Source organism: Lagenorhynchus albirostris, chromosome 1, assembly GCF_949774975.1.
Source record: "Lagenorhynchus albirostris chromosome 1, mLagAlb1.1, whole genome shotgun sequence".
In the NCBI taxonomy this organism is placed as follows: Eukaryota; Metazoa; Chordata; class Mammalia; order Artiodactyla; family Delphinidae; genus Lagenorhynchus; species Lagenorhynchus albirostris.
This window is the reverse complement of record NC_083095.1, coordinates 134,363,399-134,381,856: the sequence shown is the minus strand read 5'-3', so window position 1 is coordinate 134,381,856 and position 18,458 is coordinate 134,363,399. Positions and strand designations below refer to the sequence as shown.

At 50.8% G+C, this 18,458-nt stretch overlaps 1 protein-coding gene across 2 annotated transcripts in view; it reads left to right on the top strand.

Annotated features, from left to right (window-relative positions):
- Nucleotides 1-18,458, top strand: part of TMEM266 (transmembrane protein 266) — a 144,397-nt gene that overhangs the window by 70,122 nt on the left and 55,817 nt on the right. For both annotated transcript variants that reach the window (XM_060154808.1, XM_060154814.1), the window contains exons 4-5: nucleotides 4,619-4,773; nucleotides 7,706-7,779. In XM_060154808.1, the coding sequence (XP_060010791.1) occupies nucleotides 4,619-4,773; nucleotides 7,706-7,779 (229 nt within the window). The remainder of the gene's footprint in view (nucleotides 1-4,618; nucleotides 4,774-7,705; nucleotides 7,780-18,458) is intronic.

The following is an 18,458-nucleotide window of genomic DNA, read 5'->3' as shown; positions in this document are numbered from 1 at the left end:
GAGCAAGGACAGTGGTTCTCAATCTCAGCTGCACATTGGAATCACCTAAGGAGATCAAAACACGCTAAGGCCTGGGTCCCACCCCACAGTGTGTGGTCTGCGTGGTCTGGTGTGTGGCCCAGGCACTGGGATTTTTAAAAGCTCTTAGTGGTCCTCAGCCAGGGTTGAGAACCACTGACCTGGAAACAGATTGCAGCCCCCCTGCCGCCACTCCTCAGCCGCTACTGTATCCCTGGACACCATCCTTTCTTGGATGGGTGGTCTCCCTCCATCTGCTTCAGTTGAGTCCTCCCCTGTGTGTATTGTCCTGGGGTTCACATAGAGTGTGTGCAAATAGCACCCCTTGAACTTGTGCACAAAGGGGGTTTCAGGAAGTCACCCCCAGACGGGCATGGTTGAGGGGCTTGTAGTGGAAGGCAGAGCAGAGGTGGGGGGAACCACTGGGCTGGTGCGGGAGCAGAAGCACAGGACCAGGGCAGTGAGCATGGGCTCCACTTTGCAGCTGCCTTGGGCTTTTTTGGGAACTGCATTGGTTGGTTGCCCCGTGGGCTGTGGGAACACCTGCAACACCTGCTCGGGGTGGGGTTAGGTCAGCTGCCCCCAGCCCTGAAGGGGAAGCCCTTCCGGGTGAGACCTACCCTGACCACCTAGTTTAAAATGTCACCCTTCATGCCCCCCTTTCCTCCCACAGTACCTACCACCTTGTAGGACACCATCTCATTTCCTAATTCGTTATGTTTGTTGTTTGACTCTCACCCACTGGAATGTCAACTGCCCTAGAGCCGTGGCCTGTGTTGAGCACAGTGCCTGACTAGCACATGGGGTGTCTGGCGTTCACTTGACTTCCAGACCTTCCCCTCCCTGCCTGGTTTCTGAGTCCTGCCACCTTCCTGGCCCCTCCCTGGCTGCTTCCCGAGGCCGAGGAGTGCCGTGGTGCCAGGGCAAGGCTCGCATTGCCAGCTTTGGACTACAGGTCCCCCCTTTGCACCGACCGCTTCCCAATAACCAAACCTGGGTCTGCTTAGGAAGTTTTTCTGATCAAACGAGAAAACGAAAAGCAACATCTTTTCTTCTTTTTTCTGGCTGCACCTTGCAGCACGCGGGATCTTAGTTCCCCAACCAGGGATCGAACCCGTGCCCCCTATATTGGGAGCGTGAAGTCTTAGCCACTGGGCTACCAGGGAAGTCCCAAAAGCAACATCTTAACATTTGAAGCCGCAACAAAAAATGACTTTTTGTTCCCATGGAGAGGCAGGTCAAGTGTGGAGTCTCCTTTTTAGAGGGAAAGCCTGCCACTTGAAGAAACAAATGGTTTGTTTCATCCCTTTCTCCCCGTGGGACCTTCCTCTCAGGGTAGAAGGCCCGGTCTCTGAGGGATGCACCCCACGCTTCTGGGGTGCACAAGGCACAGGTGAGATCAGGTGCCCCGCTTCTCACACTGGACGTGCAGGCGAGTCTTCCTCTGGTTGCTCAGCATGGCAGCAGCCCAGGCAGACGGCTTTGGCACCTGCCCTTTTCATTTATCACTGCGGAGGGTGCTTGCCTCAGACTTCAGGTGACAGTGGAATGGCATCAGTGTAGGGGCCACAGACGATTGGACTGGGTTTTAGAGAGGATGTGGAATTGAAGCCGGATCTCCTTTGGGAACCGGGGAGGAGGGCAGGAGGGTAGGAGGCCGCAGGAAACTTCCAGAGGGAGTGCCGAGGCAGCTGGAGGCTGGGCGAGAACTGGGGTGAGAGGTGCGAAAGATTAAAATAGGGCCAGTGGAAGGGGGCGGGGATGTCACACTATGGGAGAAGGAGGGGTGACACTCTCGGGGTGTATCAGGAGGAGAGGAGGTCAGCCAAGTAATGATGGCCAAAGGTACCTTACAATTCAAAGGGTCTTTCATAGGCAAAAGCATACACAGCTGATAGCACCTGTGGGTGGAGCCTCCAGGATTCTCTGTGCCAGGTAGGGCGCGGCTTTCCCTGCCCACTCTGGTCCTTCTTTCCTGGCCTCCTGGACAGACACGCTCAGCCCTCCCACAGGTGTCCTTCACGTGGCCTTTCCTTTCCTGACACTGTCTTCTAATCTGTATCCCAGGGATCCCATGCATTCCTCTGACCAAATCCCAGCCACCCTCACCAGGCCCCCTCAAGACCCCTCTGCTCTGAATTTAGGGCTGTCAGTTTAGCAAATAAGAATAGAGGACACCCATTTAAATTTGAGTTTCAGATAAACAATGAATAAATTTTTTTAGTGTAAGTGTATCCTATACAACATTTGGGACATGCTTATACTAGAAAATCGTTGATAGATTGTTTACCTGAGATACAACTGCTTGTCCCGTATTTTCTCTGGCAAGCCTACTGAGCTCCACATGGCATCAGTTTGGGGTTTACCCTGTAGCCTGTTGCTTTTGGGTGGCCCTCGTGAACTTGCAGGAAGGTGGAGAGAAGTGGTTCCACGGGGGACTTTGAAACCCATCTGCAGCGCGTGAAGCAGGCCTTCATCGATGGCCTTCTGTCTGGCCTCCGCTCACCTTTGTCCCCCTGTCTTCTGCTTGTCCTCAGTGAGAACCCTCTCTTCTGCCTGGCAGCTCTCCTCGCTTCTCGCCCCATGCTCTTGGCCATGGGCGAGGGTGTCCCATCAATCATCCTCTGCTTGTCCAAAAATGCCTCCCTCCTCTTCCCCCGTCACCTGAAAGCCAAATTTCCTTGAAGAGCCATGAGCTTTGTCCCACTTTCCAACAGCTGGGGCCTCCTTCAAGCTTTCCCTTGATGGACCGTGGGGAAGAAATCTCCCTGAAGCACCTACATTATTCCTCCGAGGAGGAGGGAGCACCTCAAGGCAGAGCTCCCCTTTCCAGAGACACCCTCGGGATCTTCAGGGATGGGTACCGGCCGCTTTGCAGCAGGCTCCAGCCAGTTGCTCCCTCTGGACAGGAAGGACAGTGGGTGACGGCCGAATCTTTGGGCCATCAGATAATTTATCATCATCATCACCATCACCATCAACTACATGGTGCTTTAAGTTCAGATACATTTTCTCATTTAACTGTCAATAACCCTGGAGGCTAAGGAGTTTGACAGATGGGGAGGCTGACGTCCGGAGTGCCTTTGACGTGGTCCCGGGAGGCTGAAGGCCAAGTGAGGACTTCCAGAGGGAGCAGGAAGACACCTCAGACTGGGAAGTGAGGACTCCCCAGCCAGGGCTGTCTCTGCTGTTCTAGGGCGCCTAATTCTTCCTCATCAAGGCAGGCAGGCGGGTCCACTTGTCAACAACCCACCAAGGCAGTGAGGTCTGACTTCACCATCCCCATGCCCCCTTAGAGGCACCCCCTTTTCACCAGGATCTTGTGTTCCTGAAGGGAGTGGATCAAATGCCCTAAGGGGCCCACCAGCTCTGAGATTCTGTGCCTTCTCTCCACTTCCAAACCTACTCAGGAAAGATTTCATTGTTGGTGGCCTCATGTCTATGTGTGAACGTTCACAATCATCTAGTCAAAGGTTTCCCAAAAGACGGTCCATAGAGCACTAGTCCCTCCAGGTGCTACATGACAACAGGGTGCGTGGGCCAGTGAGTTTGGGAAAAACTGATACTATAATCCCTTTTGGAGCACAGTGATGCATGATAGCATATTAATGGCACTACAAGGTCCTGCAGAGAAAAATATCCACTTAACTTTTTTTTTATAATTTTTTAAAATTTTTATTTATTTTTGCCTGCACTGGGTCTTCGTTCCAGTGCGCGGGCTTTCTCTAGTTGTGGTGAGTGGGGGCTACTCTTCATTGTGGTGCACGGTTTTCTCATTGCGGTGGCTTCTCTCGTTGTGAAGCATGGGCTCTAGGCACATGGGCTTCAGTAGTTGTGGCTCACGGGCTCTAGAGCGCACGCTCAGTAGTTGTGGCACATGGGCTTAGTTGCTCCGTGGCATGTGGGATCTTCCCGGCCCAGGACTCGAACCTGTGTGCCTTACATTGGCAGGCAGATTCTTAACCACTGAGCCACCAGGGAAGCCCTATCCACTTAACTTTGACCCAAATTTTCTAAAACTTATCCAACCCTAGTAACTTTTTATTGAGTAACAATCATTAACTTTCTGTGGAACTAGCATTCCTTACAATCTACTTTGAGAAACAGGGATCAGTTCAAATCTTTCCTTGTATAGCTGAAAAAACAGAAAATTCACTTACAAATTCATTGAGCATTTATTAGAGGTGGACTGAGGGTATCCTAAATGCAGAGCCTGTGCTAGGTTCTGAGACCTATGCGGAAGTATAATATAATAAGTGTAATAATAATAATTCATGCAGCACTTACCACATAGCCAGGCTCTCCACTAACCTTTGTGGTCTTCCATCTTTACAAGAAGCCTATGAGATGTGGTTTTGTACCCATTTTAAAGATGAGGAGACTGAAGCACAGGGAGATGCTGTGAGCTGCCCGGGTCAGCCTGTATACCGAGCTCCATCTCTTAATGAGATGTTTCCGGTCTTCATCATTCTACCTAGTGGCCCCTTGAAGAAAGCTGTGTTTCATCAGGAAGCACAGAGCCGGGGAGGTGTTGAGAGCAGGGCTGTGGTGGGGACGTCACCCCCTCTCAGTGCCTCCTTCCCCACTTTTGTCCCCGCAGGTCTACCTGGCTGAAGCCGTGCTGTGGGAAGAGAGCAGCCGTGTGGCAGGTATTTTTGCTCAGTGCAAGTGTCAACAGTTTCCTGGTAGCCTGTGTAATATTGGTGGTGATTCTCCTGACTCTGGAACTTCTAATAGATATAAAGCTTCTCCAGTGTGAGTAGCAAGAGAGATACATATGTAAATACATATGATGTCAATATTCCATGTGCATTCATCAGGGGTCCCCAACTAGCAGTGTGATCTGCCCCCAGCCTGACGGCACTGCCCACCCCCGGCCCCATGGCTCATGGGTATGACCACTGGGAGGAAAGCATCTGGCAGCTTCTCTCCCTGCCACCCCCAGCATCGCTTTGCCCCGCTCCGCCCAGTGTGGCCTCTTCACTCCCCTTCCCCAGCATTCCATGATCAGAAACTGATGAGATCCAAAATGTTGGGGACCCCTGTGTGCACCATTTTTTTTATTGTTCCCATTTGGAATTTTCCAGGTTGGGATTTGCTGTAGCTTAAAGAGAGTTCCCATGTGTGGAGGCGTCTCACCTTGTAGTAACTAATAATGACAGCAGCCACAATGACGCTATGATTCCTTGTATTTTTATCCATCTGTAAGTTGGCAGTGTTATTTATCTATAACGTGATCATTTTGAAAGCACTTCTCCATGTATTTGACCCTAGCAGCAACCCTGTGAGACAGGCAAGACTGGTATTATCCCTTTTTATGGATTTGGGAATTAAGCTTGGGAGAAGTTAGACTTTTCCTAGTTGAGAGGTATTAGAGCTGGGACTTCAAGCCATCAGGCCAGTTTTCTTTCCCAACCTGGTCCTCTTGGTGTTCATCCTAGTTTCATGTTCACGGGAGCCTGACGCACATGGCAGCGGATAGCTTGTCCGCCACCTCTTCTGTCCTTCCAGGTGTCCCTTGGCAGCACGTCTGTCAGAGCGGAGGGCCCTCTTCCCGCCTCCCACCCTGTGGACCCCTGTTTGGGGCACCAGCAGGGGGCCAAGGGTCTTGACTCTTGGCTTTGGCTAAGTGAGTGGTTTCTGGTAGAGCTCCTGGTTCCCCAGAGGTCCCCCAGTCAGAAGACGGCTCATTCAAGTGCAAATTTAAAAAAGGAATGAAACTGTTGACCACCCCCCCCACCCCGCCACCAAGAGATTTCCTTTCCTGCCATTGGCCAACTTCCAGGACTGTAGATCTGGCCACCCCCAGACCCATTCAGTCATCTTGGACTTATATTCTCCAATGACCCCAGACCCTTTACTGGAGTCTCTGTATCCAGGGTCCGTCCTCTTCAGGGTTCCAAGTCCTATTAGCCTTCCCCACTCTCTGAGAGAGGATGGCGGGGAGTGCAGAACTGCTTTTGTCTGATAAGCCTCGTTGGCTTTTGTACAGCTGGTGGCCCCTTGGTTCCAATCAAAGTATCTTCCAGCAGAAAGTGACTAGCACTGATTTTACAGTCAACCTGTCTTCAATTAAACCATGTTGTATACTTTCCCTCCTACTCATTGGTATGTCTGCTTTTTATGAGGTCTGACCGTAACAGAGTCATTCTTTCCTGGGTTATACTTGGGGCTCCTGGCCGCTCAGGCATTGAGTAGAACTGAGAACACGGCCGACACTGGAATTTTGCTTAAAACTAAGCATCCAGGAGATTGATTTTGGTGGGAGATCCACTACCAGCTCATAAAAGGCATCTTAAATTCCATAAAATGCACAATCAGAGATTTATTGCTCTTCTAAAGCAAACCATAAAAAAAGGCACAGGAATTCATTTGAGAAATAATGGGGAGAGATTTTATGCTTCCAGAATCATCTGGAGGTCTCTTCAGAGTCACACAGGCCTCAGCCTCCCAGTTCCCACTCGTATTCATGTGACCCAGGACGGAAAGAATCCACAGTGTGGCAGGACTTGCCTTCTGAGGCTCGTATTGGTCCAAAGCCAGGAACCCCAAAGTCTCCCACTTGGAACCTGTCTTTGAAGCCTCCTTCCCCCAGGACATGCTCCAGGACCTTGTTTCCACCCACCCCCAGGGCTTGCCGATGTCAGAGCTTTGGGGGAGGCTGTGGGTTCCTCTCCTTCGGCCAGCCCACCCCACTGATAGCTCTGGGCATCTTTCCTTGTCCCCCAGGGGATCTGAGCTGCGTGCTGACCAGAGGGAAGTGTGCTCCGAGCTGCATTCCTGCACCTTGTTTTGGTCCTGCCCCACTGTCCGGGGACGTTCTACCAGTATCTCTTTTAGGCCGGCCCTCTGAGGGGGCATCCCCGCCCACCCACTCTCCATCGGAGCCCACCTGACCTTGTCCTGGGCCCCAGCACCCTACTTTTGGCCTTACTCCCTGATAAACTATGCTCCGCTGCAGCTCAGAGGCTGGTCACGGCCCCTGTATTGTGAAAGGGCCTGCCAGAGGTGCTGCCTTAATGCCAAGGATTGCCTGGTGGAAGGTGGGGTGGGAGCTTTTAGTGGCCGATAGCTCTCCCCGCTCATACTCTGGCGTCCGGAAGCGTGGCAGCCCCCAGCTGCTCGCTCTGCCACTTTCGGGAGGCTGACACCCTGCCCCACCACTGGTGTCCTCTCCAGTCCCGGCTCCTGCCTTCTCTCCCAGAAGACCCTGGCTGACGCCGCCGTCTCAGCCACTCAGAATTTTCAGAATGAGAAGAGTAAGCTTGCCTTAAGCCCCACTCACAGTGCTTTGGGGGTGAATTGTGGGGATTTCTGGAAGCTCATCTCGATCTGACCGAAGCTTCCCACCCAGGTCTGAGGTGTCTTCCTGCTCCCTCTGGAAGGCTCCCCTGGAAGGCTTCTTTCTGGGCGCAAAGCCCACGGCGGCTGATGGGACGGAGCTGGAGCTCTGAGAGGCAGCCCGTTGGATGGAGGGAAGAACAGCATCACCGGCCCACCAGCCTCCCACCACCTCCATCACAGACACCCCTTAAAGCTGCCTGGTGTTCTCTGGCCCGAATGCATCCAGTTCTAAATACTCATGCTCCAGGCTCCTGGAGGCCTGCCTCCGCGCTGTGAGGCCCCCTCTACAGTTGCACCTAATTCCTTGCTCCTAAAATTGGCCCCTGTTATTGTGCTTTTGCAGTTTCCAGTGCATTCCAGTTTGCTGGCGTGATACACTGGATCAGTCTGGTCATTCTCTCAGTGTTCTTCTCAGAGGTAGGTCGAGACTTGGGCCCTGTGACCATCTCTTTAGGGCAACTCCTGGCCCGGGGAGACCAAGCTTTATTCTCTAAACACTTTCTAATGACAGACCCTCTGCCAGACCTTGAGGCTGCAAAGAGGGAGACACGATGCAGGGAGCTGAGTTCTGTGCTGGGCCTCAGCGGGTGACCCAGACGGTGAGCAGGTGTCGTCCAGGTGAGGGTAGATGGTGACATCTGTGAAGGTGAGACTGAGTGAGACATAGTTGAAGGAGAGCAAATAGTTTGTGTGACTGGTAAGGAGAAGGCGGAGGCCGGGCTGAAGCCCAGGGGGCTGGAGGTGGGGAGACTGATTAGGACGCTGTGGCCATGGTCCTGGGTGCATAGGTGACTTGCCCCTCGGGGCCGAGGCCCAGGGGGCAGAGAGGGCGGAGTCACAGGGCTGGGCAGTGGACTGGACCCAGTGCTTCAGTGGGTACACGGTCTGGCTAGACTGAGCTGTGCCCCCTCTGTGGGAGCAAAGGGGCACATGTCTGGGATGAGGGAGCATGGGTGCCCTTCGCCGTTGCTAGAGCCAGCTGATGAAGCCCGAGTCCGTATCTCTATGTGTGAGGTAAGAGGGAAAAAGCACCTGGAAACTCGTGGACGCTGGGTTTTGGTGGGAGCTGATAGCCCTGAGTGGGTCTGAAATGTGTGGGAACAGTTCCCCCACCTTGACATGGGGGTGAGTGACGCGTCCTCTGAGCAGCTCCCAGCCTCTCACAGTGACCCCCTGGCCTGTGTTTCAGGGGCACTGACTTGGGGCTGCTCCCGGCAGGGTCTTCAGGGGAAGCCGAGAAGACTGGGCTTCATCCTATGTGCGGTGGCGGGTCTTTGAAGGACTGGAGAGTTTTGTGTGGAAATCCTGTTCCTCCTAACAGAAGACGGGCCCAAGTCAGCTGGCCACTGGCCCACTCCCTGTGTGTGCCCTCGGCCCCACGACCACAGGTCCAAATTAGCCCATGCAGAGCCCCAGTGGGGCCTTTCAGCATGGTCAGCAACCGTGGGCGGAAAGAAAGGAATACGGTACAGAGCCTGCTGGGGTGGCATGTATGCCTGCACGTGTGCGCGTGCGCACGCGCACACACACACACACACACACACACACACACACACACGCACGCAGCTTACACCAGCAAGCGTCTCAGAGGCAGAGGGGGCTCTGAGTCCCAGAGCCCAGCGGGGCCTTGAAGGAGGAAGGATGCTCCGGGAGAGCAATGCTGTGGGTGGAGTTACGGAGGAAAAGTTTTTTGTGCTGTGATCAGGGAGCCCAAGGAGTTAGGCACCCCAGGGTCCTCCTGGGCCGGCTCTGACCCCATCTAATGGCACGCACTTTCTCTCTCAGACTCAAGGGAGGCCTGGGCCTCAGGCCTTGAATCCAGAATCCTGAGTCTGGGTGTGGGGTGTGGTGGGGCTGGTCAGCAGGCATTCCAAGCATGGAACATTCTTTCCCAGGCCTCGGCTCCCGCAGCCCACGGGGTTGGCAGGCGAGGACTCCGACACTGCCCTTCCTGGGAAGCGTCCCTAACAGCTCGCCGAGGTCATTGCCCTGGAGGCGCCTCAGACCCCCGAATAGTGCCTGCTCCCCAGCCTGCTGCCCCTTGGAGGGTCCTGCCCTCCTGGCCCCCTTTGTCTCCGCTCACTGGGATTCCCTCCCACGCACACATGGGCTGTGGCCAGATGTCTCCTTGATGCAAACCTTGGAAAATGTGCCATGTGTCTGTGACTGCCAACAAAAATGTTTAATCAGTTGCTGCGGTTCTTCCATCTATCCCTCTGCTTTCGTTTTATTGGCTTTGCAGAATTTATTACCCAGTGTTAATTTGGCATTCCCTTCCTGTCACTGCCGAAGACGAGCCACCTGAAACAGACAAGCGACAGTGCAGAGGAATGGCGGCCTCAGATCCCCCCCTCCGCCCCCCCCCCCATGCCACGGAAGAGTCTGGGCTTCCCACAGGCTCATCAGGGAGAGCTGGGGGCTGGCGGAGGATGACTGTGACCTTGGACCTGGTTAGAGATGGTGAGGGTGGGGGTGGAGCTGTAAGGTGGGAGTAACAGAGGAGTAACAGAGGAGTAACGGGGTAACAGGAGTAACAGAGGGGTAACAGAGGAGTAACAGAGAGGTAATAGAGGCGTAACAGGAAAGTAACCAGGGAGACCTGCCTCCCCCAGTACACCCAGCCCAGCGTGAGCAGAGGGGCTGGTACCCAGTGATCTCGTGAGGAGGCAGCCCAGCTAGCAAGCCGGGGTTTCCACGGACCTCCCAGGAGAACCTAGCATCCGAAGAGGTTAGAACAGTCCCATAGAGGCCCCCTCCCCCTGCTCCCCGGAGGGCTGGAAATGTGCGAAGGTGTCTGTGCTTCTCACAATGACTGGGGCACAATGACTGGGGCACAATGACTCCCTCTTTCTAGTGGGAAGGGCCAGGGCAGCCAAACATCCCTCAGCCACAGAGCAGGTCCTGCGTTATTTGCCTGCTGAAAATGCCAGCAGTGTCCCTTTAAAACCACATGGACGAGGACGGCAGCTCAGGATCACACAGCCAGTTCCCACCAAAAGCGGCCCAAGGCTCTGAACTCTTCATCTGGTCCGTCACCGCTGCATCCTCCCCATGGCCCTAGTGCCGGCAGGTGGGGAGCAGACCAAGTATCTGGGGGAAGGGCCTGGACCAGCAACTGAGAAAGAAAAAGCCCAGCCCTGGAATACCTCTCACTACAACCCAGCACAGCTGGGACGCCGCCTCACCTAGGGAGAAGCGAATGCCACCCCTTGGGGGCTGGCCTTCCTTCCTCTGGGAAATGGCTGCAGGCCAAGTGTGGGGGTCAGTCCGAGATGACTTAACATGACTTAAGATGACTTAACATGGGTGTGGTGTCACAGGCAAATTCCAAGAAAGTCCAACCCAAAGGACTCCTGATGCCAGGCAGCCTTTCACCTTGTGCTGAGTGATATTCCACCCCTTGTCCCCACTGAGCTTTAGGACAGCCCCTGAACTGGGCGGGACACTTTGTGAGTTAGGAAACTGAGGCCTATAGGAGGAGCAGAAACCTGCCAGGCCTGCAGGTGGGACAGATGCAGGCCTCGGGGTGGGTGTGCAGTGGGCCAGCCCATCCTTGCCCATCTCAGAGCTCTGAGGGCGGCTCCAGGGAAGATGCCCCGGAGGACAGAGCTAGGCCCACAGAAGAGAAGTGCAGGGCTGGTTTGGCCTCAGTTTGAGGACATCTATTCAAATAGGCCGAGCTATTCACCAGTGAGGCAGGTGAGAGCAGGCGCCCCGCACGCAGTCAGGCTGTGTGGGTGCCCGACAGGGGCCCGAGGTGAAAATGGGTGCCTGGGAGGCTTCTGGGTCCTGCCGTGCTAGGTCAGGCAGGGTCATCCCACTTCCATGGGACCCTGCAGCACCGAGATGGGACAGAGCCTTCGGAATCCAGATGAAGAATTATGCTAACGGTGTTTCCAAAGTGCCCCCCTGCCCTTGTCTGAGACCAGGCCCAGCAGCCACTTGCCACCAGGGAGGCCAGCAACTTCTCTTCCTGAGACCGCATGAGGCCTTGGGGCCCGGCCAGGCTGGGCTACCCTGCAGCAGGGCCTTAGTACAGGTCATGGGGTGTCGGCCCCATCCCCCAATTGGGGTGGAGATGCAGAGAGGCCCTGCTCTTCCTGGGAGAGGAGAAAGCCAACCCACGGCCGGCCTTCTGGACAGGAGCCTCAAGGCAGCAGCTGCAGCTGCTGCGTCCTCTTCCTCGTCCTCCTCCTGTTTATTATTATTAGGATTCAGTTGAGGTGACATTTACATAACAAAACATTTTAAAGGTTCAGTGGCATTTAGCACACACACAGTGTTGTGTGACCATCACCCCTTCCTAGTTCCAAAGCATTTTCATCACCCCCAGAGGAGACTCTGTCCCCATTAAGTGGCCACTCCCCCATCCCCCCTTTTCCCCAGCCACTGCCAACCACTAACCTGCTTTCTGTTTCTATGAACTTAACTCTTCTGCATATTTCATATAAGCGGAATTGTATGATGTATGACTTTTTTTTTTTTTTTTTTGTGGTATGCAGGCCTTTCAGGGCTGTGGCCTCTCCCGTTGCGGAGCACAGGCTCCGGACGCGCAGGCTCAGTGGCCACGGCTCACGTGCCCAGCCGCTCCACGGCACGTGGGATCCTCCCGGACCGGGGCACGAACCCGCGTCCCCTGCATCGGCAGGCGGACTCCCAACCACTGCACCACCAGGGAAGCCCGATGTATGACCTTTTGTGTCTGGCCCTTTCATGCAGCACAGTTTCAAGTTCATCCACGTTGTAGCATGCATCAGTGCCTTGTTCCTTTTTATGTCTCGATACTATTCCATTGTATGGATAGACCACATTTTGTGTATCCACCTGTCAGTTGATCAAGGTTTCCTTTAACATCAGCTATTAGGGCCACCTCGTTTTCCCCGGCACTGTCTCTTAAAGTTGTCCTCGGCTGCGCTGGGTCTCGAGGGATTCTGGCCTGCTGGGTTACCTGTGCTGTGTGCCAAGCAAGGGCCGTTGCCAAACTAAACTAAGCCAGGGCCTCCCTCATCTGTGCACATCAGCAGCCACCCCAAGATTCTGGATCTGTGAGGGGTCCCTCTCCTGCCTGCTCCCTCCTCCCAGGGGGGCCCTGGTGAGCCTCAGTCATCAGATGGAAGGCAAGAGGGTTGTGCTTCTTTTTTTTTTAATTTATTTTTTATTTTATGTTGGAGTATAGTTGATTAACAATGTTGTGGTAGTTTCAGGTGTACAGCAAAGTGATTCAGGTATACATATACATGTATCTATTCTTTTTCAAATTCTTTTACCATTTAGGTTGTTACGTAATATTGAGCAGAGTTCCCCGTGCTATACAGTAGGTCCTTGTTGGTTATCCATTTTAAGCATAGCAGTGTGTACATGTCAATCCCAAACTCCCTAACTATCCCTTCCCCCCGGTAACCATACATTCCGTTCTCTAAGTCTGTGAGTCTGTTTCTGTTTTGTAAATAAGTTCACTTGTGTCATATAAGCAATATCATATGATATTTCTGTTTCTCTATCTCACTTACTTTACTCAGTATGACAATTTCTAGGTCCATCCATGTTGCTGCAAAATGGCATTATTTCATTCTTTTTAACGGCTGAGTAATAGTCCATTGTATATATATACCACATCTTCTTTATCCATTCATCTGTTGATGGAATTTAGGTTGCTTCCATGTCTTGGCTATTGTAAACAGTGCTGCAAAGAACTTTGTGGTGCTGTATCCTTTCAGACCATGTTTTTCACCAGATATATATCCAGTAGTGGGATTGCTGGATCGTATGGCAACTCTATTTTTAGTTTTTTAAGGAACCTCCATACTATTCTCCATAGTGGCTGTATCAATTTACATTCCCACCAACAGTGCAAGAGGGTTCCCTTTTCTCCACACCCTCGCCAGCATTTATTGTTTGTAGATTTTTTGATGATGGCCATTCTAACTGGTGTGAGGTGATACCTCATTGTAGTTTTGATTTGCATTTCTCTAATGATTAGTGATGTTGAGCATCCTTTCATGTGTTTGTTGGCAATCTGTATATCTTCTTTGGAGAAATGTCTATTTAGGTCTTCTGCCCATTTTTGAATTGGGTTGTTTGTTTTCTTGATACTGAGCTGCATGAGCTGCTTGTAAATTTTGGAGATGAATCCTTTGTAAGACGGCGAACTTAATCGATGAATGTTTTGTGTGTTCTGACTGCTCCACCCACCAGCTGTTCCCCAGTCTCTCTCCCTTCCCTCAGCCTCTCTATTCACTGAGACACAGTATTGAAATCAGGCCAGTTAATAACTCTGTAACGGCCTCTAAGTGTTCAAGTGAAAAGAAGAGTCACACATCTCTCACTTTAAATCAAAAGCTAGAAATGGTGAAGCTTAGTGAGGAAGGCATGTCAGAAGCAGAGACAGGCCAGAAACTAGTCCTCCTGCATGAAACAGTGAGCCAAGTTGCGAATACAAAGGAAACTTTCTTGAAGGAAATTAAAAGTGCTACTCCAGTGAACACACGAAGGCTGAGAAAGGGAAATAGCTTTACTGCTGCTATGGAGAAAGTTGTAGTGGTCTGGATAGAAGATCAAACCAGCCACAACATTCCCTTAAGTCAAAGCCTACTCCAAAGCAAGGCCCTAATTCTGTGAAGGCTGAGAGAGGCGAGGAAGCTGCAGAAGAAAAGTTGGAAGCTAGCAGAGTTTGGTTCATGAGGTTGATGGAAAGACGCCATCTCCATTACGTAAAAGTACCTGGTGGAGCAGCAAGTACTGATGTAGAAGCGGCAGCGAGTTATCCAGAAGATCTAGTTAAGATCATGAATGAAGGTGGCTACACTAAACAAAGGACTTTCAATGTAGACGAAACAGGCTTCTACTGGAAGAAGATGCCATCTAGAACTTTCATAGCAAGAGAGGAAAAGTCAGTGCTGGCTTCAAAGCTTCAAAGGACAGGCTGACTCTCTTGTTAGGGACTTAGGCAGCTGGTGACTTTAAGCTGAAGCCAATCCTCATTTACCATTCTGGAAATCCTAGGGCCCTTAAGAATCATGCTAAGTCTACTCTGCCTGTGCTGTAAAATGGAACAACAAAGCCTGGATGGCAGCACATCTCTTTACAGTAGGGTTTACTGGATATTTTAAGCCCACTGTTGATACCTACTTTCTTTCCACATATTACTGCTCACTGGCAATGTGCCTGGTCACCCAGGAGCTCTGATGGAGATGTACAAGGAGATTCATGTTGTTTTCATGCCTGCTAACATCTATTCTGCAGCCCATGGATCAAGGAGTAATTTTGACTTTTTGGTCTTATTCTTTGAGAAATACATTTTGTAAGGCTCTAGCTGCTACAGATAGTGATTCCTCTGATGGATTTGGGCAAAATAAATTGAAAACCTTCTGGAAAGGATTCACTACTCTGGATGCCATTGGGAACATTCATGATTCATGGGAAGAAGTCAAAATAGCAGCATTAATGGGAGTTTGGAAGAGGTTGACGCCAGCCCTCATGGATGACTTTGAGGGGTTCAAGACTTCAGTGGAAGAAATAACTGCAGATGTGGTAGAAGTAGCAAGAGAGCTAGACTTAGAAGTGGAGCCTGAAGATGTGACTGAATTACTGCAGTCTCATGATGAAACTTTAATAGGTGAGGAGTTGCTTCTTATGGGTGGGCAAAGAAAGTGGTTTCCTGAGATGGAATCTACTGCTGGTGAAGATTGCCGAAACGACAACAAAGGATTTAGACTATTGCATAAACTTAGTTGATGAAGCAGCAGCAGGGTTTGAGAGGATTGACTCCAATTTTGAAAGAAGTTCTACTATGGTAAAATGCAATCAGACAGCATTGCCTGCCGCAGAGAAATCATTCATGAAAGGAAGAGTCAATCCAAGCAACGAACTTCTTGTTATCTTATTTTAAGAAATCACCACAGTCACCCAACCTTCAGCAAACACCGCCCTGATCAGTCAGCAGCCATCAACATCGAGGCAAGATTCTCCACAGCGAAAAGATTACAACTTGCTCAAGACTCAGATGGTTAGCATTTTTTAGCAATAAGTATGTTTTAACCAAGGTATATACGTTATTTCTTTAGACATAATGCTATTGCACACTTAATAGACTACAGTGTAGTGTAAACATAACTTTTATATGCACTGGAAATCAAAAAATTCCTGACTTGCTTTATTGCAATATTCACTTTTAAAAATATATTTTTAATTTATTGAAGTAGAGTTGATTTACAGTGTTTTGTTAATTTCTGCTATACAGCAAAGTGATTCAGTTGTACATATATATACTTTTTAATATTCTTTTCCATTATGGTTTATCATAGGAATTTTTTTTTTTTTTCGGTTCGCGGGCCTCTCACTGTTGTGACCTCTCCCGTTGCGGAGCGCAGGCTCCGGACGCACAGGCTCAGCGGGCATGGCTCACGGGCCCAGCCGCTCCGCGGCATGTGGGATCTTCCCGGACCGGGGCACGAACCCGTGTCCCCTGCATCGGCAGGCGGACTCTCAACCACTGCGCCACCAGGGAAGCCCCAATCATAGGATTTTTAAAAACAAATTTATTTATTTACTTGTCTATTTATTTTTGGCTGTGTTGGGTCTTCGTTGCTGTGCATGGGCTTTCTCTAGCTGCGGTGAGCGGGGGCTACTCTTCGTTGTGGTGCACGGGCTTCTCGTTGCAGTGGCTTCTCTTGTTGTGGAGCACAGGCTCTAGGCACGTGGGCTCTGTAGTTGTGGCCCACGGGCTCTGGAGCATGGGCTCAGTAGTTGTGGTGCACGGGCTTAGTTGCTCTGCGGCATGTGGGATCTTCCCAGACCAGGGCTCGAACCCGTATCCCCTGCATTGGCAGGCGGATTCTCAACCACTGCACCACCAGGGAAGTCCCCTATCATAGGATATTGAATATAGTTTCCTGTGCTATACAATAGGACCTTGTTGTTAATCCATCCTATATATAATAGTTTGCATCTGCTAATCCCAATCTCCCAATCCTTCCCTCCCCACCCATCTCCCCCTTGGCAACCACAAGTCTGTTCTCTATGTCTGTGAATCTGTTTCTGTTTCCTAGATATGTTCATTTGTGTTGTATTTTAGATTCCACATATAAGTGATATCATATGGTATTAGTCCTTCTCTTTCTGACTTCGCTTAGTATGATAATCTCTAGGTCCATCCACGTTGCTGAAAATGGCATTATTTCATTCTTTTTTTTATGGCCGAGTAATATTCCACTGTATACGTGTACCACATCTTCTTCATCCATTCATCTGTTGATGGACATTTAGGTTGCTTCCATGTCTTGGCTGTTGTGAATAGTGCTGCTGTGAACGTAGGGGTGCATGTGTCTTTTTGCATTATAGTTTTGTCTGGATACATGCCCAGGAGTGGGATTGCTTGATCATATGGCAACTCTATTTTTGGTTTTCTGAGGAGCTACCATACTCAATATTCGCTTTATTGAGGTGGTCTGGAACTGAACCTGCAATATCTCCAAGGTGTGCCTGTATAGTCTTCTGTCTCCCCCATCACCTGGCGTAGGGCTGGGCATCTGACACCCACCAATGAAGGCATGAATAAATTAAACATGTGAGAAATTCTTTTTCAAAATCTTGTTTTCATTTGCCATGACCTTGACAATGATCTTAGGGAGCATGAAAGTTGGATATAGAGATGAATTTTCTAAACAAGTTGGAATGTACTGCTTTGGACAATGTCAAGCTCACCGCCAGTGGAAGTCTGCAAGCTCAGGCTAGATGACCAGCTCATTGGGCTACCAGACAAGGGATGAAAAATCATTGGAAGGTGGTTGGGCCATGCAACGTAACCTTCAAGGTCCTCCCTCCAGCTCTGAGATTCTAGAAATAATCCCAGGTCCAGAACATTACACTTAACACCACATTCTCAGCAACAACTGATCCGTGCAAGTGGGGAGAGCTGGGCTAATACTTCTACCTCCTGGAGGAGGGACCTAGTAGGGAAGAAGCACATTCTCAGTGACCCTTGGCCTCAGACACAGCCCAAGACCTCATGCCGGGCTGTCAGGGTGACATTCAGAAGGAGCTGAGAGGCCACCACACAGACAACCCAAAGTTTGGGTCCCTGGTGACTCCTCTGGATAAGCACAAGGTTCCGTCTCATCACCCTGATGTATAACAATAATCCTCATGTTTACAAAGATCATTCTGCCCATTGTAGAAAATACAGACAAGACAAAACGAGAAAAAACAAATCGCCCACAGACAACCACTATTCACTTGGTTTATGTCGACAGTGACCAAGTCACTGGACATTCTCATCGCCCACAGACAAGCACTATTAACTTGGTTTACGTCGACAGTGACCAAGTCACTGGACATTCTCATCGCCCACAGACAAGCACTATTAACTTGGTTTACGTCGACAGTGACCAAGTCACTGGACATTCTCATCGCCCACAGACAACCACTATTAACTTGGTTTACGTCGACAGTGACCAAGTCACTGGACATTCTCATCGCCCACAGACAAGCACTATTCACTTGGCTTACGCCCAGTGAGCCTTTTTCAATGCGCAAGCGTGTACGTACACACTTTTTCCTTAAGAAAAACGGGGTTATAGTGGACCTGATATTCTGGAACGCACTTTTTGTCTGTGAATATTTTGTAAATGTCTTTTCATGTACATATTTTTACAACCACGTGCTTGGGATTCTACCTGGTGTTTTTTTTTTTTAATTAGCAAATAGTTGAAACACATCAAAAACATAGTGAACCATTTAATGCACACATGTGTTCCCACCATCCAGCTTTGTCAAATCCTAACATTTTGGCAATCCCCTGCCATACAGTGGCTGCAGCCATTGTACGATGTCCCCAGATTAACCCTCATCTTGGACTTGTGGGATTTCTCCCCGTTTTCTGCTGTTATAAACAGCAACAGCCCTGCAGACTCACCCCATCTCAGCGTGACTCAGTTTGGGTTTAAGAGCAGTGACCCTTGAGCCCGTGTGACGCCACCCCCTGCTCCTCTCCTGCCCAGAGTCCTCCCTTCCGCCCTCGCCTCGCACCACTTCTGGCTGCTTCTGGCTGTCGTGGCGTGTCCTCCCACCCAGGCGGCAGTTCATTCATGTGGGCCCGT